General features: G+C 44.6%; 1 protein-coding gene across 2 annotated transcripts in view; it reads left to right on the forward strand.

Moving 5' to 3' along the window:
- Nucleotides 1–25,427, forward strand: part of LOC126191060 (ERC protein 2-like) — a 446,691-nt gene that overhangs the window by 349,904 nt on the left and 71,360 nt on the right. The window contains exon 2 of one of the 2 annotated variants that reach the window (XM_049931773.1): nt 3,341–4,746. The exons of the other annotated variant lie outside the window; for it this stretch is intronic. Within the exon in view, the coding sequence (XP_049787730.1) occupies nt 3,341–3,394 (54 nt within the window). The 3' untranslated portion in view covers nt 3,395–4,746. Of the gene's footprint in view, nt 1–3,340; nt 4,747–25,427 lie in introns of those variants that run through there. 2 annotated transcript variants of the gene reach the window in all.

Below are 25,427 nucleotides of genomic sequence, written 5' to 3' on the forward strand. Positions count from 1 at the left end.
AACAGTGACAGGGCTTTTCATATTTCTTAGAGCAACATACGAGATCATCGTCGCTTCTGACGCTGTCTCCTCGTCAAGCACGACGCACCGAGTTGTGTGTGCCAGGAAGGTTTCGGTTTAGTCAGGTACCTGTTGCAATATTCTGTAAGCGGATATGTAGTTTAATAGGCGTCGCTGCGAAACCGTATCGAATGCTTTTCGGAACTCAAAAAACGCAACAACCAGGGCTCCGCTGTTTGGGTACCGCGAACGATTAGAATGAGACGAGAGTGAATCTTTCATTCTGTAGCGGAGTGAGATGTTTTGAAACTTTTGGGGGGGGGGGTATTGAAATTGTATGTCAGACAGAGCGTGGAACCAGAAACTTGCTTTTCGCGGGCAATTGTTTTACCGAATGAGCTATACAGTATAGGCAGTAATCACGGCCGGTCCTCATAGCTTCACTTCCGCCAGTGCCTCACAAGATACAGTAGTAAAATGACCCAATGGATAGCCCGTCAATAACTGAACACAGATCAAGCACGAAAACAGGAAGAAAGTGTACTGTACTGCGAAAAATAGAAGCAAAATAGAAACTGTAACGGTCCAAGCTCAAGATGTGCAACACCGAGCGAATTGCAAAAATCACGGCCTCATGGTTGTGTGGCTACGGCGTTGGACTGCAAAGTGGGATATCCACGTTCAGATCTCCCTCGTGCCCCATTTTTTTTTCACAAAATTATGAAATTCCCATCCGGTGGTCATTGACGTGTCTGTTCTCGCTCGCTCTATGGTCTTGGCAACTGTCATACTATACATTGGTTATAGAATTTGAGTCATATGGTAAGAATATATTAGCGTCACACGTAAATGTAATGAATAATGAGAACAGGCGAGATGTCGCATAGACCTCTCACAGAAACGTATACAACAACACTTTCGGCCTAGTTCCTGCAGAATGAATAATTTCACAGACGATTAGTAAACCTGCAGACGGGTCGGTTTCAATTACTGGCTGTCACTTCTGAACCGAGCCTGAAGGACCTGACCGCTGACAGGCAGCTGACGGCGACAGGAGGAACTGTCAGCGCGCTGCTACGGCTGGCCCACGCGCCACTGCGGTGTGGCGTGGACACGGTCCAGACTGCTTGTGTCAGCGCAGAGCGCTTCCAGCGCTGACGTCACGGTCGCGTGACATCACCGCCCGTCCCACAGGCAGAAACAGCTGAGCGCGGAGGCCGCGCAGCCTAGTCAAGAGGCTGCAGCGAGAATTCTGCGTTATTCTCTTACACCAAAACACGATTAAGAACATTACGTGCTGCCTTCTGTGAATAGGTGGTTCATTTATTTATTATATCCACTGTGGATGACGAACTGCAACTGAGTGTGGGTTTTCTTTTTCTTTTTCTTTTTTTTTTTTTTTTTTTAAATTTGTGCTAAGTTAGTTCCTATGGGACCAAACTGCTGAGGTCATTGGTCCCTAGGCTTACACACTGCTTACTCTAACTTACGCTAAGTACAACACACACGGCCATGCAGCCAGAAGCTGTGATCATAGTGCTGGTGAAAATATCGGTCATTTAGGTATAATTAGAGAAACGCACACGGAACGAAAATATCTTTATACGTTTTAGGATATTTGCATTGCATCCTGATATCCATGACTAATTCATTCCGATAATGTACGTTTCAGCCAGCTGACATGCACGCACAAACATTCCGAACTTATGTTCATTGTTTGTTTACGGTGTGTGTGTGTGTGTGTGGGTGGGTGGGTGTATGACTCAGTGTGTCATTTTGGTAATATCGAAAAAGCGAAACGACGCTTTGATGTTTACTGTAAAGAACACTATTCATTCATCTTTGAGAAATGTCGTAAGAACACCGTTTAAATTAATTCAGTTCCGGAGATTTCTCTGATTTGAAAAAAATGTATCGCAAAATCGCCTCTGAATGGGTGAAACATGCAGAAGAGAGAATTTAACAATACAGTATAATAGACGGGGTGTTACAAAAAGGTACGGCCAAATTTGCAGGAAATATTCCTCACACACAAATAAAGAAAAGATGTTATGTGGACATTTGTCCGGAAACGCTTAATTTCCATGTTAGAGCTCATTTTAGTTTCGTCAGTATGTACCAATTCCATGGCCTCCACGCTGTCCTGACCTCAACCCTCTTGACTTTCATTTATGGGGGCATTTGAAAGCTCTTGTCTTCACAACCCCGGTACCAAATGTAGAGACTCTCCGTGCTCGTATTGTGGACGGCTGCGATACAATACGCCATTCTCCAGGGCTGCATCAGCGCATCAGGGATTCCATGCGACTGAGGGTGGATGCATGTATCCTCGCTAACGGAGGGCATTTTGAACATTTCCTGTAACAAAGTGTTTGAAGTCACGCTGGTACGTTCTGTTGCTGTGTGTTTCCATTCCATGATTAATGTGGTTTGAAGAGAAGTAATAAAATGAGCTCTAACATGGAAAGTAAGCGTTTCCGGACACATGTCCACATAACATATTTTCTTTCTTTGTGTGTGAGGAATGTTTCCTGAAAGTTTGGCCGTACCTTTTTGTAACACCCTGTATAAAGAGGGATTTTATGTCCATAGTAGTTACGGCAGAGTTGATGCAAAAGTGAGAATGAAACTTCATAAGGCAAGAGAGTGGTCTCACAAACTTCAGCAGAAGTTCGACCTGAGGAAGGAACGCTTAAGCCCACTGTACGATTCGCCAATCTATGTACGACCGGCGGAATTGAAAGATTTACAGTCTCTTCTTCCGCATGTCCTGTTGACGTGCAGCACTTGCCGTACAAACATACTACAGTACTAGTAATCTAGTTTTTACAGTGAGGCCACACATATTTAGGTGTGACTTCATGATGACGTGTACCTGGATTACGACTGACCTTTACCTCCACAATGGTTTTTGTTTTTCTTATACTTATTGATCTTTATGTGCAACCAAATGTTTCGAATGTAAGTAAACTGTGGAATCGTATACAGTACTTAATCAGTTGTTGCTGAGCTCTCACAAATATGCGATTTACTCGAAATATGCAGTTGCTGAGTCTGCCCTGAGGGCTTCAGAACCTCAGTTGTTCTGTTCCCTAATCTGCCGAAGAGCTGTAACCAATACAATTTTTAGTTGTTACACCGGACGATGTTCGCAAGAACTATACCTAGAGAATTTGGAAGAGACTGTTCCCAGTTAAGGACGACTTTAAGTGACTGTACGTGTCTAATGGGTCATGCTTTCTACTGTCGCTATTAGCACCTTCTCAAACAAAATAATTCTTTTTCAGAAAGACACCAGCGGAAAATAAACTGATGCATCCATTTTTCTCTTATGTTGCAGGTGCGTATCGTTGCGTGTGCTGGCAGTGCTTTTAATCAGCGTCTATATGTGTAAGTACCAAATACACGCAGTATCCTGAGTATAGCTCTTTCTGCCAAGAAAAGAATTTAGACATTTTAATTCATGTGGAGGTGACGCCGATAACCGCTGTAGAGACACGTATTTTTTTATTACTTATTTATCAGCACGATTACGAATGCGCTTTTCCCTAGCAACGTATTTTCTATTCTGTTTTTATAAAGCATCACGGGTAGTTCTTGGCGGCTTGCGTTGGATTTACTGTCTGTGTGCATGCGGTGGTTCGGCTCCGTTTGTGTGTTCCAAGAGCGTGCCTTGCCTTGTTATGGAGTTACCGGCTACTTGCATACTCGCTGTTTTAAATACTTACACACCCATCGGTTTGTGCTGTTACGTGCGTCCCTTTTGTAACTAACACCAATAGAACTAGCAAAAAGTGTGGCAGTCTCATGAACACACATTACCGAAAAAATAACTAATTGCCCTATAGTCTTGGAGATCCGCCATCGGTCACTAAATGTTTGTGCTGCATAATTTATTCCATCGCTGTGGGTGCTTTGTTATTGTTATTACTAATGTGAAAACTACGTGGTTCCTGCGGATGCTCTGACAGAACAGAAACATTGTCGATTGAAAGTTCGTCCACATTCGTTGAGCCAATATTAGACAGAAAGAGATACTTCCCCGGTAGTACGGTCAGTTGCGAATTGGTGCGGCACTTTCTGGAATAAGAATTTGGAAGATGGTGCACGAATTGGCTATCTGGAAGTTGGCCGTCAATAAGAAAGGCTGACACACACATACACACACACACACACACACACACACACACACACATTTGCAGAAATAGTCATGTGAGCATGAGTTGCCGTTTTGTATATGACGGAACCTAATTTTGTGTATGTCTTCCAGTCTAGAGAAAATCGTTAATATTAGAAAGTAGAAGTATACATGGATGAAACTGGAGGCTTGCGTTCCGGGGTCAGGGGAGAGGAAAATAAAGCTTTTAGCGGGAACAGGATACCATCACGACTTGTAGTAGTCACGTCAACGGGGATTTCACTGAAACATTTGGATTCTCTCTCTCTCTCTCTCTCTCTCTCTCTCTCTCTCTCTCTCTCTCTCTCTGTGTGTGTGTGTGTGTGTGTGTGTGTGTGTGTGTGTGTGTGTATGACAAATCTCATTAAAAGTGCCTACTAAAGATGAACTACATGCGCGACATTTTCCAGGTAGTGATACTCTCATCACAGTTGTGTGAAAGTGGCTAGTCCACGCGTTTACGGTCGGCCGTAGTGGCCGTGCGGTTCTAGGCGCTGCAGTCTGGAACCGAGAGACCGCTACGGTCGCAGGTTCGAATCCTGCCTCGGGCATGGATGTGTGTGATGTCCTTAGGTGAGTTAGGTTTAACTAGTTCTAAGTTCTAGGGGACTAATGACCTCAGAAGTTGAGTCCCATAGTGCTCAGAGCCATTTGAACCATTTTTCCACGTGTTTACAAACGTGGTATGAAACGTGCTTAAACTGTGTAACATATGGAACTTCGTATGCTGTCAATATCAAGCCTCAACAATTTTGTAATATCTGTTGTATTTTCCAGTAATATTTGGTAGCCAAAACAAACCTGGGCCTGAAAGTGTACTCGGAACTTTGTAATCCAAACAGCGAAGAACGACGGAACGGATATTTTCAGCTAGCTAAAGCAACTGCGTACACCGCTCAAGCTACATAGGCACTAATTTACGAATTGTTCTGGGGATTTTTTTAAAACTTTGATTCTTAATTTGCATATAATTGTCCACCTAACTACAATTTTTGTTTGATATGTTACACGTAACGTGATACGCTTTCGGCACACCGCTCTCAGAGTTCTTGATTACGAATTGTCACTCCGAATTGCAACGCAATCTTCGTTATTAGTTCTTCATCGAGTAAAGGTGACTGTCATGTGCTGAGACTGTATCATAGTTAACGGTCGTGTGACATTCGTGGTAGAATTTTATGGAGCTCATTACTCGAGATAACTAAGTAATGGAAACTTAGGATTAAGAACGTTATTAAGCACACCATGTAAATGACTACAGATTGTTTTTTTATTTTTGTAGCAGTTGGCCACTGTGTGCCTATGTTGATTTCAATTAGATATTGAGGTTTCTGTGGCTCGATGTCTTCCCATATAGGAAATTTACAGCGGAATGCCTGTTTCTTAAAAATCTCTTGAAATATGTACATACATTGTAGGTTCTCGAGCAGTGTTTGTGACACTTTCGGGTGGAGCAATTCTGAGTATGACGATAGTTTTACTGAGTTTGGCCTGTAGTCTGGCATAATAATAACTGCTGAGTTATAAGTGGTTTGGATACGCAAGTTCTGAGAAGTGATTTTCGTAAGTTCTGGCGCTGCAGTCCGGAACCGCGGGACTGCTACGGTCGCAGGTTCGAATCCTGCCTCGGGCATGGGTGTGTGTGATGTCCTTAGGTTAGTTAGGTTTAAGTAGTTCTAAGTTCTAGGGGACTTATGACCTAAGATGTTGAGTCCCATAGTGCTCAGAGCCATGATTTTCGTAATGCATGGAAGTGAAACGTGGACGATAAACAGTTTGGACAGGAAGAGAATAGAAGCTTCTGAAATGTGGTGCTACAGAAGAATGCCGAAGGCTAGATGGGTAGATCACGTAACTAATGAGGAGGTAGTGAATAGAATTGAGGAGAGGAGAAATTTATGGTACAACCTGACTAAAAGAAGGGATCGATTGGTAGGACATATTCTGAGACATCAAGGGATCACCAATTTAGTACAGGAGGGAAGAGTGGGCAGTAAAAATCTTAGAGGGAGACCAAAGGATGCATACAGCAAGCAGATTCAGAGGGACGTAGGTTGCAGTAGTTACTGGGAGATGAAGTGACTTGCACAGAATACAGTAGCATGGAGAGCTGCATCAAACCGGTCTTTGGACCGAAGACCACAACAAGAACAGAGAGGTTAAAACTTTGATTCTGTGAAGATGTACATGGGAACCCCTGTGTGCATTTCGTATTCTTATCACTGATGTCATACGGCGTAGAGCGAGTCTGAACTCTCAGTACCATATGGTTTTATGGATGAACGGTTAAATTCTTGCAAAGTGTCTTCCGTTCAACAACTGAGAAGTTTTCCTGAATCCAAACGATACACTAAATGGTGCTTTCCATGTTGTGGGTTCAAGCTCTGAATACAGCAGAAGTACCAAGAACATTATTCCTTGTATGATGCGTGTCTCTTTCTAATTCATCAACTATGCCATTTCCAGAATGACCTTTGCTGAGGTATTAGGTTAAGGGAGGAGAGCCGGTAAATACAGTGAAATGTCTTGGCCTCCTAGAGCGCCTGATCTCTCTGCCTCTGATGTTAACGTTCGGTACACTTAGGAGGAGGAAGGATACTCAGGTAACCCACACACACTGGCAGAGCGACTGCAAAACCCTGGAATCGCTGCTGCTGGGAGAGTAGCTGTGCGTCTCTCACAGTTCGATGAATCGCACACAGCGCCAAGGAGCAGTTCTGTTCATTAACTAGGTTAATTTACTTCGAATCACACCTGTCAATTACGTCCAAGCCAGTGTTGTTCTGGTCACTCTATGTAACTGAGCCTCGCACGATGACAGGAAGCAGAAAATGCCCAGATATTCAAGTGCAAAGTAAAAGAACACTTCATTGACCACTCCTACAATTTTATCAGAATATTTTCATCCTGGGGTATAAATTCCGCACGGCACCAATGTTTCTGTGAAACAAGTGATGAGCCAAAACATTATGCCCACACGTTTAACAATTGTTTGTCCGTCTTTGGAACGAAATACGTAACTGATTCTGCGTGTCAGAGATCCGACAGTTTGTTAGTACGTTTGTGGAAGTATGTGACACTAGATGTCTTAGCACAGGTCAAGTAATTCGCGTAAATAAAGTGCCACTGATTTGCGTACGCGGTGATGAGGCCCCATAGCGACCCAAATGGGTTCTATAGGATTTACATCAGACGAATTTGATCACCAAGGAATCAACGTGAGTTCACTATAATGGTCTTCAAACCACTGGGACACGGTTCTGGCTCCGAGGCACGGACTATTATACCGCTGAAAGACAACATCAGTATCGTGGAAGACATCGAGCATGAAGGGATGCAGGTGGTTCGCAGCTGTCACAGTGTCCTCGATTACTAGCACAGGTCCCACGTACGTGCAGGAGAATGTCTCCCGTAGCATAATACTGCTCCCACCAGCCTGCATCCGTGGCGCGCTGCGCCTTTCGTGCCGCCGTTCATCTCGATAATGGCGTTTGTGGAGACGACTACCGACATAGTGTAGCAAAAATGTGATTCACCCGAAGAGCCGACAGGTTTCCATTGATCGACGGTCAAATTCATTTGGTGCTGTGCCCACTACAATCGTAATTGACGATGTCGTTGGGTCAACATGTAAACACGTAGGGGTGGTCCACTGCGGAGATCCAAGTTCAATAATGAACGATTAACGGTGTGCTTCGAAACACCGATGCGCGCACCAGCATTGTGCTGCCACGGATCACCATATATCTTACTTCACAGAGCAGACAAGCCTCTGAAGCTCAGATTCTGTCAAGAGTCGTGGACGTCCAACCATTTAGCGCGTAGTTGTAGTTTCACTGTCCTTCGACCGCTTTCCGTGTATGCTGACGACAGCAGCACGTGAACATTCGACCAGCTTCGCCGTTTTCGAGGTACTGGTTCACAGTCTCTGCGCAATAATAATTTCCCCTCTGTCAATGTTGCTTATCTCAATGGATTTCCCCATTTGCATTCTATATCTTCGCTAGGGTGATTCCACGACCGTGTTTGACCCACTTACGTACTTTCCTTACCGCGTCACGTGGCCGCATCACCACCAGGCGGCACGCAGCATCGCGGTGAGCAGTGGCCATATTATTTTGGCTCATCAGTGTGTAATTACAGACTGGGTGGGCAAAATAAAACTGAGTCTCAAAATATTTATAAGACTAACGCGGAATTGACATTTGTTGTTGGAGAGAATTGACCATCACAGAAAATGGTGGAAACCGAGATTTCATGCACCAGTCAGTTCCTGCATCTCCGGTTTGCTAGTGACCCGAGTACTTCACTGCGTCATTACGTCTGACAGAGGGAGAGGAGCAGACTTGTCTCGTCACCGGCTGCATGCAACTCAACATGGTACTCACAGTGAAACAGCGCGTGTTCGTAGTCTAGTGCTATCCGAACTTCAATTTGTAGAAAACGTGTGTGGAACGTTTTGCGCAAGAGTGTGGAAGTGTTTAGACGATGTGTCCAGCAACGTCTGCAATGCAAAATTTACAATTAGGTGGCAAAAGCCATGTTATAGCACTATGCACATGTACAGATAGCGGTGGTATCGCGTACACAACGTATAAAAAGGCAGTGCGTTGGCGGAGCTGTCATTTATAGCCAGGTGATTCACAAACAGAGGTGTCCGACGTGATTATGATCGCACGACCGGAAATAACATATTTTGAACGCGGAATGGCCTTTGGGGCTAGAGGCATAAGACGTTCCGAGATCCATAGTGGCAAGAGTGGGGCGAAAATACCAAATTTCAAGCATTACTTCTCACCACCTACAACACAGTGGCCGATAGCCATCACAGAAATCGACGTGGGGCGTACGATGAACGTATCCATTTAGTATCCATTTAGTGCGGCAGAATTTGGCGTTAGTATGTCAGCAGACGACCGACGCGAGTGCCTCTGCTAACAGCATGACACCGCCTGCAGCGCCTCTCCTGGGCTTGTGACAATATCAGTTGGACCCTAGACGACTTGAAAACCGTGGCCTAGTGAGATGAGTCCCGATTTCAGTTGGTAAGAGCTGATGGTAGGGTTCGAATGTGGGACAGAGCCCACGAAGTCATGGAGGCAAGTTTTCAGCAAGGCACCGTGCAAGCTAGTTGTGGCTCCATAATGCTGTTGGCTGTGTTTACATAGACCTGAACCGATCATTAACTGGAAATGGTTATGTTCGGCTACATGGAGACCATTTTCAGCCATTCATTGACTTCATGTTCTCAAAGAACGATGGAATTTTTATGGATGACAATGCGCCATGTGATCGGGCCACAGTTGTTCGACAGTTCGAGCGAATGATTTGGCCACTCAGATCGCCCGGTTTGAATCGCATCGAAAATTTATGGGACATAATCGAGAGGTCAGTTTGTGCACGGATTCCTGCACCGGCAACACTTTCGTAATCATTGGCGTCTGTAGAGGTAGCATCTGCAGGGGACGTCCAACGACTTGTGAAGCCCATGCCACGTCGAGTTGCTGCATTATGTCGGGCAAGAGGAGGTCCGACGCGATATTAGGAGGTATGCCATAACCTTTGTCAACTCATTGTAGCGGCAGAATGGCACAGGACGCCTGAAAACTTAGCTCGAGTGATGGAAAGCTTCGAACGAAGTCTGGCGAAATGACAACACCTTTTATCTGCGCAAGGGGCAATTACGAGGTCATCCTGTCGAAATATTATCGAAAAAACCTGCATCTCTATCCTTACAGATTAACTGTCGTTGCTGACGTAAAGCGCCCAGACGAACTTTCACATGTTGAGTTCTGCCAGTGGTTCCTGGGTGAAGTGGAATTAGGACTTTCGGAAACTCAGTTTTTCATTTCTTCAGATGAGGCCTAGTTCAGCCTGTCAGGGTCTGTGAACTCACAGAATGTGCGCCATCATGAATCAGAAACTCTCCATCAGTACTTTGAAGAGCCATTGTGTAATCTCAAGAATGGGCAATGTCTCCCTTTCCCATGGTAACACTTCTCTCTTACCAAACTGTTGAAATCAACTGGTACGTACAGAAACTGTTAAATCCACATGTGCATCAGCTTACAGAAGGCGAACGACTGTATGGATATTTTCAACAAGATGGAGCAATGGCGCTCAAAGACGACCTTGTAACGAGTGCATTAGTTTTTCGGTGAAGAGAGGTCAATCAACAGGTGCAGTGCAATCTCCTCTCACCTCAATCGCCTGGTGTCTCTCCCTGGGATTTCTTCTTGGGGGTGTAATCTTCACATACTGGAAGAGCTGCAATAGAACACTGAACCGCTATTGTTGGTATCCCTCAGCTGCTATGATTGTCTCACAGTTCGATAAATCGAGCATACCGCTACATCGACGTCAACGATGGCCGTTCCCGGCATCTTCTGTGATGTTCCTCAAAATGGTTTAAATGGCTCTGAGCACTATGGGACTTAACTTCCAAGGTCATCTGTCCCCTAGAACTTAGAACTACTTAAACCTAACTAACCTAAGGACATCACACACATCCATGCCCGAGGCAGGATTCGAACCTGCGACCGTAGGGGTCGCGCGGTTCCAGACTGTAGCGCCTAGAACCGCTCGGCCGCCCCGGCCGGCTGATGTTCCTCAATAAGAATCAATCCTGCCCATCCAATTTAAAGTAACCTAGAAGTAACCCCACAATTAGTATTGTGAGGAGATTAGCACTAGTCATAATTTATCGTGTACTAGCTGAGATCCTGGCGTGGCCCGAGTATGTAGTCGTATTTATTTTAGCCTCATATTAGTGCAGCTCCTCCTTTCCGATCTCTCTGTCCACATCCTCCACCCCGCCTCCACTCTCTGTCTATCTCTTCCTACCTCTCTTTCTGTCCATGCGCTCTCTGTTAAACTGCTTCTGCCCACTCTGTCCATCTTCTCCTCCCCCCTCTCTTTGTCCATCTCCTCCTCTTCCCACTCAGTCCATCTCCTCCTCTTTCCTCTCTCTGTCCAGCTCCTCTTCTTTCGTTTCTCTGTCCATTTCCTTGTCCGTGTCTCTCTATCTCCCCTTTCTGTGTATCTCTTGCTGTCTCTGTCCACCTCCTCCTCCCACCTTCTTTTTCTCTCTCTCTCTCTCTCTCTCTCTCTCTCTCTCTCTCTCTCTCTCTCTCTATCTCTCCGCGTTATCACCTTCACTCCAGTAAGAGGCTGGGGTTCTTATTCCCACAGTATTTCTTTCGCGATCTTAACTAATATGTGTACCAAACTTGGTGGAAATCATTTCAGGGATTTAGGATGAGCATTTTAACCGTGGTTTTGCTACATGTCAAAATTTATTTCTCGTATGTTTAACGTACTTCAGACGCACTTGCACACATATTTCACTTGTATCTCTAGCGCCCTGCATTTTCAGGCAGCTCAGTGTATATGACATTTTTCCTGAACTATGAGTCATGCAGTGATATAACTTCGCTGATACATTCATCGGTATGTGTGGATACTGACTGCGGGAAGTCTCGCAAATACAGTTAGTAGTAAAGAAGTAATAAATTAAAACGTCTTGCTTCATGCGACAGTTTTACTGCATGAATAGCGAAAATGTAGTAAGCCACAAACTTATTTCCTTTCATTATGCTATTGGCGTTGTCAGCGAGAAAAAGTTTCCTGAAAGTTTGAAATTATGTGTCAAATTTGTTGCAAGTAACTAAGTGCTGTCATTGTCAAACATGGGGTGACCAAAACGAGGGCATTCTCGTGTCGTTGGCTACTCTGTTTTTAGACCCCCTCCCTTTTGATAGGTAGATGATTATTACCCCCACAGCGATTCTTTCCGTATAATAAGTGACATATGTACCAAGTTTAACTGAAATCAGATTAATGGTTTAGGAGACGATGCGGAACATACAATCGTACTTATATATGTACACTCATGTTCATGATAAATATGGATTTTACAGAAACAGTTACTGATTCTGCCTGTTGATGAATAATTTGATTCGTTCTACGCCAGTAAAGGTTCGCTTTCACGATAAGATTTACGGTACACGGTGAATGAATTCATCAGTACACGAGTAACTCTCATTATTGTAGGAAGACACTGGTGTTTCGAGTCGGTGGTGAAAAAGCGTCCATTCTTCGAGTTATGAATGGGTTTCTCATCTCTCCTCGGTACTTCCCCTACCCGAATGTGATGCGAGACTGACTCCCCATGTGGAGGCAGGCAGCGGCGGCGCGGAGCACACAGGGGCTCGTTCACCGGAGTACACTCCGCGCTCTGTCAGCGCGTCGATCAAGCCAGTCTGGCTCAGCAGCCGAGCGCATCGCGCTGCTCCGCGTGCCGCTGCTCTCGGCAGCGTTCTTTCTTCCTTTATTGGCTTTTGGTTTATACACACCATGCCGTCCACACCGTATTACGCATTTGGCATACATGTGCACGAATCTACAGTCCACCGCAGTCTACACTTAAACTAGCATAACTTAAAAATGGACGATAAATATTCGCTTTCCATTGTCTGCGGTAGGGAAGAACACACGAACGAAACAAGATATGGCGTAAAAAACGTGTCAAAGTATTTGTCTACTGTGGTAAAGTACACCGTTAATGATACTCCTTCCTATATTGTTGTATTGTAGTTCCGAAAATTCTACAGCTCATTCACTGTTGCCCCAGTTCACATTTCAGAATGGAAGCACGTCATAGGAGCAGCGGTACCCTGTTTCCACTCGTTCAAGCTGCTGCTCCACGTCATCCACAAAAAGTCACTGTCTGGTGCGCAGTAAGTGTACAATGCATTGCTGAGCCGATTTCTATCGGGAAATCTGTCACAGAAGACGAATACAGACAAGTCCTGGAACATAGATTTGTACGACTCAGCCGAATGCTCTGAAACTACTGGTTCATGCAAGGTGGAGTACGACCACGCTATCGGGCGGACGTCATCCATTTCCTTCAGACGACATTCAGACTTAAGATGGTTGCTGGATATCTCAGCATTCATTGGATAAGGTGCGGAATGGCCCCCTTATGGCGACGATCTCAATCCGAGTTATTATTTATTATGGGGCTATCTAAAGGACAGAGTCTTAAAGATATACCTGGAACGCCCCAGGATCTTCGTACTGCAATTTCCAGAGAGATTCGTATAGTAGAAAATGATGTTCTTCAGAAAGTCATAATGAAATCCAATTTCAAGGCTTTACACACTCACTGCTGCAGACACACACATACACATACACACATTTACGAGCCTAACTCCTGTAGTATAGAGTATTCAACAGTGGCATACTTTCGGCTTTCTAGAAGATTTCACGATTTCATTTTTGCGTGCAATATATAGACGACTTATGTAAACGTCTTCTTCAGGTACTCCAGGCTGTCGCCTTTGTCACAACTGCCACCTTAGCTTATTACTTATATTTCATGACACAGATGATATTCAGTTCATCCACTAGTTCCGCCCTGTGAGCTCTGTGGGAAGTACATACAATAATTACTTTCTGTAAAGAACTCATCCCTTGGTTGTACAATAGTTAATAAGAAATGGTATTCTTCTCAAAGAATGGCGCACTCGTATCAGCCAGATCAACCGATGTATATCACTAAGCTCTTCAATAACAAAAACAAAAATGTCCTATCTGCAATTATCATCTACCTCCTCCTTCACTGTATCACTTTAAAGTGGATTAGGCATCAATGATACTGGCATAAACATGCTTCTCTGGGCGATAACTGTAAAGTAACGTAATCACAAATAAAGGGTAAAAACCATATAATCGCGAAACTAAACTGAAAGACCTCCGTTTCCGGCAGGGGCGGCTATAATACATCCTGTGCGTGCTGGCTGTTTCGACTCAAGCAAAAAAAAGGCGGGCGGCTATAATACATCTTGTGCGTGCTGGCTGTTTCGACTCAAGCAAAAAAAAGGCGAGCCAAGTAGATTTTTTTCCCTCCAACAGCCGACCTGTCAGTGGCCGGTAGAAGGTCGAGGGGGGGGGGGAGACATTCATAATTGTGAATATTTGGAAGGATATTTATAATTCCATCACTCCCCTAATGACCAAGGGAATCGCTTTGGAGTTGCAATTTTTTTTTAACTTGTGGAAAAAATTTCAAATCACTGCGCAGTCAGCTGCAGAACAGAAACTCAGTCTGAAGAAAGAATCTCATACAACATATGTCTCCAGTGATCCAGGCAAAGCAACCTCGGAGACGCTTGCTCAATGAGCTACCGGTAACTCTTCGTTTTCCTTTTAGTCATTCAGCTGTAAATATTTTTTTAACTTTGTTTAAAAGTCTAGAAATTTGTGGTAAGTTCCTATAGAACCAAAATACTGAGGTCATCGGTCCCTAGGCTTACACGATACTTAATCTAACTTATACTAATTTACGCTAAGGACAACACATACACTCATGCCCGAGGGAGGACTCGAACCTTCGACGGGAAGAGCCGCGCGATCCTTGGCAAGGCGCCCTGGACCGCACTGCCACACCGCGGGACGCTTTGTTTAAAGTTATTAGCGACGTCTCCATACATGTATTTACCAACGCTAATGTTTCATTGCCTGGTACTTCACATTTTCGCATCACATTCCTATTATCTGTCTTTCGGGATTTCATCTATACTATAGCATGTTTCAATAGAATTGCAGATACTTGAATCGCGCCAAACTCAATTAATCAGGCATCGGGCATAAACTAACTCCATAAAAAAATTAACTGTTTTAAAAATTAAAGTTTCGATGTGCATGTCGTTACATTAGAATTACAAGTGTAAAATTTTAGCACCCACAACGTGGGACGAGGCGTTGCAACTGCATGTCCAGAACTGTGGACTGCTAGAGTCGGACCAGAGCCCTTGCCAGTGGACGGAATTCCCCGCAGCAAAACTGCAGGGAGTCACTGGCTTTCCCGACCCTCTCCACGCCCCCTGCCCTTTAGGGAATCGCCGCACAACTGTTTTACGAGAAGGCGTGTCAGCCCAGCAAATGGGCATATCGAGGCATCGCAGTGCCAGTACTAGTTGGCCAGATTTACTGAATAGATGATCAGCATGTATTGGATAATGGAGTTAAAGAGATCATAACTAAAGGCAACCAGATGAAATACACAAACCATGGGCTAATCAAATTATAAGAAAAAACCGGAAGGTTATGAACTTCGACCTCTCTGAAGAAAGGCCTACAAGGATTCCACCGAGTGAGAAGTATTTCACAGTATGGCTAGAGCCTAGGTAATAAGCAAACGTAAGGACTCAGTGCCTTAAATAGAAGACTAGGCATTTCTTTGAACTAGTGTGCGAAAAATGCAATCGTCAACTCGATGAGGAAGAAGCAAATGTACCACCAATCAATTATGTCGAGAAAATCAAAAGATACAGATTTTTGAAATGACAACATCACCGCCTTCGACTGTAAGTATTGTTTCCTTTACACTTTCGCGCCAGTTTCAGCTGTTATGCTGTTGAAAACTCAAGCAGCAGTTGACGAGCGTGAGGGGAAGCCACCATGCTGTCCAGCCACCTACATGTGACGGGAAAACATATGTTATTGGCCTCTTCTGGAGTATTGTTGCGCGGTGTGGGATCCGTATCAGATAGAACTGACGGAGGACATCGAAAAAGTACCAACAAGGACACTTCGTATAGTATGTTCGTGAAACGGGGGAGAGCGTGTCACGGATATGGTACGCGAGCTTGGATGGCAATCATTAAAACAAAGGCGTTTTTCATTTCGGTAGCATCTTTCACAAAGTTGCATTCGCCAGCTTTCTCCTCCGAATGCGAAAATATTTTGTTGGTGCCCATCTACGTTGGAAGAAATGATCATTGTAAAAAAACAAGAGAAATCGGAGCTCGCACATGAAAATCTAAGTGTTCATTTTTCAAGCGCGCTGTTCGAGAGTGGAACGGTAGACAGATAGATTGAAGGTGGTTCGATAAACCCTCTGCGAGGTACTTGAATGTGAATTGCAGGCTAGTCATGTGGATTTAGATTTGCAGTGGCGAAAGAGGCTGTAAGGGATTGTGGATTGAGTCATGGACGTTTTCGTTTCGTGGTTTGACATTTACACCCTTTTATTGAATAATGAAACTAACTCACAATTTTTTTTTGTTTTTTTTCCCGGCCGTTGTGGCCAAGCGGTTCTAGGCGCTTCAGTCCGGAACCGCGCGACTGCTACGGTCGCAGGTTCGAATCCTGTCTCGGGCATGGATGTGTGTGATGTCCTTAGGTTAGTTAGGTTTAAGTAGTTCTAAGTTCTAGGGGACTGATGACCTTAGATGTTAAGTCCCATAGTGTTTAGAGCCACTTGAACCATTTGAATCACAATTTTTTCTTTGGGAGATTACTTAAGCAGCTACAGTTGCAGGCGATAATCGTTCTAAAATTTAATTATAGCTGCGCGTATTAGAACGCCTAAGTTCTAAATGAGTTATTGTACTAGCGTGGAACTGACGATTCTGTCTGCTTTTCTCTTAAATCTCTCAGAACCTGTGTGCTTTATGCGGTTCTTGTTGCACGAGAAGAGTGGATGATCGGAGTCCTTCTTCTGCTGTTGTGTCGCATGAGGAGCTAGGCAATTATCTGATGCCTGTCGGACGGAGGAGATGACTAGGAATTTTCTGTGCTGGAAACGCATTCTTACCCCGAACGGTATTTTTTCGTCTATTGCATTTTCATTCAGTAAAGGTAGACTTTCTAGGATGCCAGACTTGTCTATTGTGTACCGACGATCTTTGTTCCAACTCGTTATCTCTCACTCTCCTCTCCTCGCTACATATCCTCCGGTTTTCAGTTTACCTATGTTAAAATCGACGCATGGCAGTTGTTCTCTGTTCTTTGTTTCTTTTGCCAGAAGATCAGTCATTCATTTTGGTGATTTTCTTGGTACACTTTTAACATTAAAATCTTGCTGTTTCCTACTGAAGACATTCATCTACTTTAGCTTATTGTTCTTGAAATGCGAGGTGCTGCTTAACCGTGTTTCAAGTGCTTAAAGTGTCATTACTACGCTTAATGAGTCGGCTGTTACCAGAATTTCGTGCAACGTTAATGTTCTCACAAGCTTAAGAACTAGCAGGATAATCCACTGCTTCTGCGCTAGCGAATGACGTTTGTTAAGGCAGGTTCCGACCAAGAAGTCCGGAAGGTTACCCTTGATTGCTAAGCGAATGCCGGAATTGGGAATACCCTTCCAAATATTAACATTTGGGAAACTCTCAGCATCACTACCAGCCTGTAGGCATATTTGGATGAAAGAAACAAAGTCCCGTAACAGACCACACCTTCCTCATTAGTACGGAAGCCACCCAAATACTTTCAGTTGGAAGCCCCTCTGCCTCATTTTCAGCTCGCTGGGATTTGCCCGAGAAAGAAAACGTCCGCATAAAAAGATCCCAGAAGAGCAAGATGTTTTTCACTCGCAGGGAGTCCTTTAACTGCTGCGGCCCCTGTATCTGCAGGACGCGTAATGTCTCACAAAGATGTAACTATAAATCTGTCCCATACTTCCCGACGACCCTTCTTTCTCCGTAAACTCGACCTGGTCTGTTATTTCGCTTTTCTTCCATCATATAAAATTTCACGTACCAGAAGAGCCGAGTGTTTCAAAATAACTGCTGTGCAACTGCCTCCAGTCTTTTTGTACTGCTGGACATTTCCGATGCCACGACGGAAGAATCACTACTGGTCTGTGTGAAGATCGCGACCAAATCTGCTTTTAGCGTTTTATACCAATTTCAGTATTGTCGGAATGATTACGCTCTTCAAATCGCTGTTAATAAAATATAAGTAGAAACTTTCCATATTTTCTACATCCCCTTAACACAGTTGTTTTGAACATTAAGGCCTTTGTCGCGTTTGACTTCAGGTAAGTTTTCTCTAAAACTTTATGAGAGGTTACAACGACTTTTAGGATCGAGACATGAACCCAGACCCTTGTCTCCCAGGAACATTGTCCTTAACGGTTGAGCCATACAGGCAAATCTCATGGAATAACTCAATGCTCATCTTGTGTAGCTTTCTGGACTGGTCTCCGTGGGGAAGGGTGTGGAGGAGAATGGTTTAGCCGCTGCCTAAGAATTCCTTTCGAACCGGAAGTCAAAGGTCTGGATTCGAGTCTCGGTCCACAAAATTGCTGTCAAGATGTGCCAGTAGAATATATTCCGCCGGAGAGTGAAAGATTTGTTCAGAGTTACTCCTCAAGATGATTTGCCGGCAATTCCAATCAATACGCGTTATTTCGGAAGGTATCCTTGATCTCTCTGCGTGATGAACGTCTCTTCGGCGATCTAAGAATATTAATCACGTCTCTTGCTGATCGGCCGCACGCCCAACACATTTCTCATTTACCGCAGAAATCGATCTTACGTGTTTATCACAGGGTGTAACACTATTCACATTCTAAAGCAGCGGCGCAAGCGTATCTTCAATGCCGACGTGGCTCGCAATTGTGCATTTTCACAGCTCAAATTTTACTCTTTATTCGTGTCGTGCCAGTACCACTTTTATTCATGACGGAAACAAATTTTTCATTAGGCCAAATCCGATATTCAGTGGCTGTATTCACAAATGATCGCAAATACCCATGTGTTCCACAGTGTCATCTTTTCCGCACAACTTGCCACCCTGACTTCACTCTAAGAACTATGCTAAAAATGCCCGCATAAACATACTGAATACAGAGGTAGAATTGACGGCTGCCACAAAACAGCTGCATAGCACCTGTACTAGAATGTTTTTACATCTGCATCTACATGCCTTATCCACAAGACACCGTTCGGTTCGTTGCTGTGCCTATTTGTACAATACGATTTACCACTTTCGTAGACAATTTATGATTACAGCATGGAAAGAACCACTGCCGATATTTTTCTAAAATGGTCATTATGTGACGTGTACCTCTTTCGCGCATTTTGGAGTCCATTACACGGTTGTATACAAACGCTATGCTCTTCAGTTGCTCACTGAAAGTAGGTCCCCTCACGAGTTAACAGTAATAATACTGAAAGTGAAAATATTTGTAATGTTGCTGCCTTTTTTTTATTTACGCCTCCGACGTTTCAATAGGCAAAAGTCCTTAAATATCGAAGGGCATAACGCAGGAATAACCGTTGTATTTTTGTTACACAGGAAAAGAACAGTTATTCTGAATTCTTGCAATCCCGGAACGGGCACAGCAACCTTTTAACTTCAGAGAACAAACAGTACCAATCATTTGATCAGAGCCTCTACAGTGAGGCGGTTCACTGTAATTACGGTATAATGAAAGTCTTGACAGTCTGAACTAGAAACCATATGGCGATGCGATAGTGAATGTAAGGACTGTCAGAGACTCCCTCCAGTCAGCTACCGCTTCGAACAGTAGGCTAGGAAAGCCACCCTCGCTATTATTTGTGACACGCGGACAACAGTTTTTCCTCAAATATTCTCAACTCTGAACTCACTCTGGCCATAACAGGAAATGCCTGGCCCATCTTTTAGATTGCATCCATCTGAGTTATTTCACTTTCTAACACCATAACCTTCTACAGCTCACCATAATCACGAAACGAATAGAGCTAAACGAGAACTGATACTCAAAAATTCCGCTTTCACTTACTTTGTCGTCTCAAAACTCCCTGGAAGACGGCGTTACTAAGCATTAGTGACTCTCCACAACGTTAAAATCTTCAATGCCACTCCGGTACTCGGCTATGGCGCGACCCTGCAGTCGCCTCTGTCCCCGGAATTGCTTCCTCACTGCCGACTAACGTTGTTCGCCCAAGCCCGCTCCGGGACTCTTAACTTTCACTGAGGGCTCTCGAAACTTGCGGTACACGTCCCGCAGGACCCCTTGCGCTCCACGGCTCGCCGCTGAGATCACACCAAGACTCTACTACGAGTCCCACAGGACCTTTCTTCTTCATCCACACCCTTCCAAATCCACCTTAAGACTGGATGTCAAGTCTGCTTCTTGACATTCAGCGACTGTCCAAACTCAATCCATTATCTGACTGCTCAGCCATTTTGACTTTGCACTGATATGATTTATGAGACAATAATAGACGTAATCATTTAATCTGTATGCTTTTTAGCCAGCGACCTCCTGAAATATGCTGCGCGCTAGCGTCAGCATAGGAAGCCATTAGGAAGAAAGTTAAACGTGTCAGTTTCCAATTATGTGTTGGGAAACTGTCATAGTAAGACGGGATCCAGGTGTAGGGAGAACCTATAAAATATCCTCTAGAGTAAATTCACATTTTTTCCTGTCAGTATAGAATTATTTGGTTGCACATCTAAGGTTCACTTGTGTAAAGTCTCCCTTAATCAGCGAAATACCTGGTATCAGACTCTCTGCTGTGGTTAACACATTAGATTCGCATTCGCGAAAAGTGGGATTAAATCTCCGTTTGGGCATTCCGGATTTAGGTTATCGTGGTTTTTCTAATTCGTTTGCGGCGAATTTTGAGGTGGTTCCTTTCAGGAAGACACAGTCAGTTCCGTTTCCCACCTTAGTCCAACCCGACCTTGGGCTCCGTGTGCCTGCTGACCTACTCGTCGACGAAACGTCAAAACTCTCTCCTTTTGAGCGTCGAAGGACCATTTCGACCAGCAGGACGTCTTGCATTGTTAATGATCTGGAAGCATATGCTACATTTTCGTCACTCGTGGACAAGGGGTTCACTTAATATGGAATAAACTTCAATGGATTGGAAGAACCAATTCAGATAATTTGAAAGATAACAAATTTTCCTTTCACCCTAGGAACATAACTGTTGTAGTCCACAATTTATCTTTACGACGAGCCCCAGACGGTATTGGTGGACGTATGTCCGTCGTGAAAAAGAGAGGCATGCCATGCAGGGTGCAATGCATACGTCAGTTTAAAATAAGTGTTAGCAAGATCTGGGTTGTCTTCAAGATCAGTCCAGCTGATGTCTCAGAAAACTTAGAATGGCTTAATCTACGTCTACAGCCCGGAATCCACAGTATGGTACCATTATCATATCCCACCCCCCACCCTTCATTGTTCCATTCGCAAATGTTGGGTGGGATGAATGACTGCTGGTATATTTCATTATGAGCTTTAACTCCTTTGACTTTCTCGTTGTGATCATTTCGCAAGATGTGTGACAGGAAGTAATATGTTGTCTGATTCTTCTTTGGAACGTACGCTCTCGAAATTTCAACGGTAAAACTCTCCATTGGTGTAGCATCTTCCGCTAGAGTTGGTTGAGCATCTACATAACAGTTTAGCACTTGTTAAACGATCACGCACGGCCGGATTAAGGATAGGGGGCGGGGGGGGGGGGGGGGTTAGGGGGAGCACTAGACCGAGGCCTCTAGGACGATGGGCCTCCACTCTGATCGAGTTCTCAACTGGTGCCTAATAAGGATAATTCAAGATACAGTCATCATCATAAAAAAAATATTGACCAAAAATATGAAACAAATTTCTTTGTTTGTTACATCCACGATCTTAATAAATTAGCATAAACCAGAATGAGATTTTCACTCTGCAGCGGAGTGTGCGCTGATATGCAACTTCCTGGCAGATTAAAACTGTTTGCTGGACCGAGACTCGAACTCGGGAGCTTTGCCTTTCGCGGCCAAGTGCTCTACCAACTGAGCTACCCAAGCACGACTCACGTCCCGTCCTCACAGTACAGCACTTGCCCGCGAAAGGCAAAGGTCCCGAGTTCGAGTCTCGGTCCGGCACTCAGTTTTAATCTGCCAGGAAGTTTCTTGGGATAAACCAGTTTTTAAAAAGAGGTCGAAAATAGTGCATAATAATCTAGATCCATATTTTCTCGTTTAACAGAAGTGTTCTGCTGTCCCATGTAGTTGTAGAATACCCGGTCCCAACCGAAGGGAAGTTAAGTCACTGCCTACTTGCGCAGTAGGGTATATACCGATCAGCCAGAACATTACGATCACCTTCCTAATAGCCAGTATGTCCACCTTTGCCATTGATAACATCCGCAACGTGTCTTGGCATGGAAGCAGTGAGGCCTTGGTAGGTGGCTGGAGGGAGTTGGCACCACATCTTCACACACAAGTCATCTAATCCCGTAAATTCCCCTTCTGCGCATACAAGTCACCTAGTTCCCATAAATTAGCTCAGATGCCACGTTCAGTCACATCCCAGATGTGTTCGATCGGGTTCACATCTGGCGAGTTCAGGGGCCAGCACGTCAATTGGAACACGCTACCTGTTCCTCGAACCAGTTCATCACACACTCTTTGCCTTGTGACACGGCGCATTATTTTATTGACAAATGCCTGTGCGTCGGGAAACATTGTTCTGAGGGGGTATACGTGGTCTGCAACCAACGTACGTGGTCTGCAACCAGCGTATGATACTCCTTTGCCGTCATGGTAACTTGCACGAGCTCCGCTGGACCCATGGACGCCCACGTGAATGTTCCCCAGAGCAAATGGAGCCGCCGCCAACCTGTCTCCGCCCCGCAGTACACGTGTCAGAGAGCTATTGCCCTGGAAGGCTACCAGTTCACGCCCTCCCATCGGCATGATTAAGACGTTGTCAGGATTCATCAGACCATGAAGTGCTCTGCCACTGCGCCAACGTCCAGTGCTGGTGGTCACGTGCCCATTTCAGTCGTAGTTGCCGATGTCGTGATGTTAACATTGGCTCAAGCATGGGTCGTCGATTGCGGAGTGCCTTCGTAGGAATGTTCGGTGCACCGTGTGTTCAGACACACTTATACTCTGCTCAGCATTAAAGTCTGATGTTCGTTCCGCCACAGTTCACCGCTTGTCCTCTTTTACCAGTCTGCCCACCCTACGACTTCCAACTGTAATGAGGGGTGCCCGCCCAACCCCCCGATGTCTAGACGTGGTTTCACCTTGGTTTCGCCACATGTCGAAGACACTCATCACAGCGCTCCTCGAACATTCGACAAGTCCTGCAGTTTTCGAAAAGCTACCCTCGGTCAAAAGCAGACAGATCGCACGCCTTCCCCATTCTACACACAGACAGCACGCTCACTGATACTACACGAAACGTGCGTGTGTCTGACTAGCAGTCACGCAGTGACGCTGCTATCGCCTGGGCGGGTTTATATCGATAGTAGGTTGGTCGTCATGATATTCTGGATGATCATTGTATTCCTTTCATGGCGACAATTTCATGTATTTATAAACTGCGTATGCGTGGAATCGGGTAGAACGTTTTGACACATCAATAGGCGTGTTACTTCAAACACTTTCGTGCATTGTGAGATACAATCACCCGTCGCCTCTTCCTTCTTTTGTTCGCTCCTTTTCTCTCTTGTCTGTTGTTGCAGAGCTGAATGGTCAATTCGTGTGGCAGTCTTGTTTAGAGCGTTGTAATTTGCAACAGATTTGCAGACTGGCTGTTAATACGTGGGGTGACATCGCTTATTCTAATCAGTTAGTGTGTAAATTATACGAGTATTTGAGTTTCATTTCTGGTTTACGGGACGTGAATCTCGTCGCATGCGAAAGTTTTCCAGTGGTGCCAGGAAAAGAAAAACACAGAAAGAAGCACCTGAATTTGTGAAGGAACTGCCAAAAGTGACTTCGTATTTTGCGAAGAAAGATTACTCCATTAGTTACTGGCCGGCCGGTGTGGCCGTGCGGTTCTAGGCGCTTCAGTCTGGAACCGCGTGACCGCAGGTTCGAATCCTGCTTCGGGCATGGATGTGTGTGATGTCCTTAGGTTAGTTAGGTTTAAGTAGTTCTAAGTTCTAGGGGACTGATGACCACAGATGTTAAGTCCCATAGTGCTCAGAGCCATTTGAACCATTTGAATCCATTAGTTACTGAAGTTTGTACAGAACCAGAACCTCGTGCACCTGCGCCTACTTCTTCTAGCTGGTGAATCTGAAATTGTTGTGGAGCAGTATTTTGGAAGTGAGGCGGTGAGAAATGCGAAAATTGAACTAGGCGGTCATAATACCGAAAACGACGACAGTACTGACAATGAATTAGTGAGGTCCCCAGTACTGGAGAAAGTTTCGGCGAAATGGAAAAACCTGAGAAACGAACTCGTTGAACTGTGTATAGCGAAAGGTTTAGACTATTTCAAGAACAATTTAGATGATCTAAGTAAATATGTTAGATGATATAAGTAAATCTGAACGTGTCTAGAAACTACAAAAAAGGTACGCATCCAAAACCTTATTCTTTAGAAAACTGCCAAATGGAGAGAAGAATGAAAGGAAGTAGCTGTTGTGTTCCGAATCTACAGGAAATGTATTTCGTATTTTCTGTAAATCATTCAGTGACAGCTTGACTTAGAAAACATGCGTACTACATTTTCAATCTTTGGATTTTCTGACTGGAGGAAGGGGGAAAAAGTGAAGTCTCCTGAAAACAGAAGTGAAGTAAGGTATCGACAGTGAACTGCAGCATATGATTAAAACAGAGGAAAATTATTACTTTGGCGCGTAGTAGAAGTAATTAAACATTTGGCAGTAAGAGGACTTGCTTTTTGTGGCGATAACGAAGCTTTTGGAACCCCACATATTGGTAACTATTGAGGTTCTCTTGAAGTAATTGCTCATTTTGACCCATTTTTGAAACAACACATCCAAGGCCATGTCGCTAAAGGCCATAGCATTCAGTCATGTTTGTCGAAGACTACTTCTGAAGAATTCATTGGCCTTATGGGAAACAAGGTATTGAGTAAAATACTTTGCGAAATTCAAACAGCAAACTGCAGACTAGTTGTAGCTTCAGCAGCAGACACAGTGCATTAAGATCAACTGGCCGTTGAAGTAAGGTATTATTTCGAGGGAAGAGTTCATGAAAGATATTTATTTTGTTCCCATGCACAGTCATATGGGAGAAAATCTTAGGAAAGTTACCCAAGATCTCTTTGGAAAATACAATATTAGGATAGAAAATAATCGTTCGCAATCCTATGACAATGCGAGTAATCTTCTTTTCATCTTTTGCTTGAGCCTTTGTCCCGCAATTTGCGCAGGGTCAGCACTGTTACTGTCGGATTTGGCATGGGTAATTCGAAGGGGTGGCCGGATGCCCTTCGTGCCACCACCCCGAACCCCCCTGGGCCAGAGCAGTGTACACCAGCTGTCTGCGTCTAGCGTAAATCATGACATAGTGCGAACATGTTTCAGATGTCTGCGAATCGTGTAACTCAGGCGGGACGTGGGGACCAGCCCGGTATTCACCTAGTGTGATGTGGAAAACTGCCTAAAAACCACATCCAGGCTGGCTGGCACACCGGCCCTCGTCGTTAATCCGCCGGGCGGATTCGGTCCGGGGCCGGCGCTCCTACCCGAGTCCAGGAAGCAGCACATTA

This window comes from Schistocerca cancellata, chromosome 6, assembly GCF_023864275.1.
Source record: "Schistocerca cancellata isolate TAMUIC-IGC-003103 chromosome 6, iqSchCanc2.1, whole genome shotgun sequence".
Lineage (NCBI taxonomy): Eukaryota > Metazoa > Arthropoda > Insecta > Orthoptera > Acrididae > Schistocerca > Schistocerca cancellata.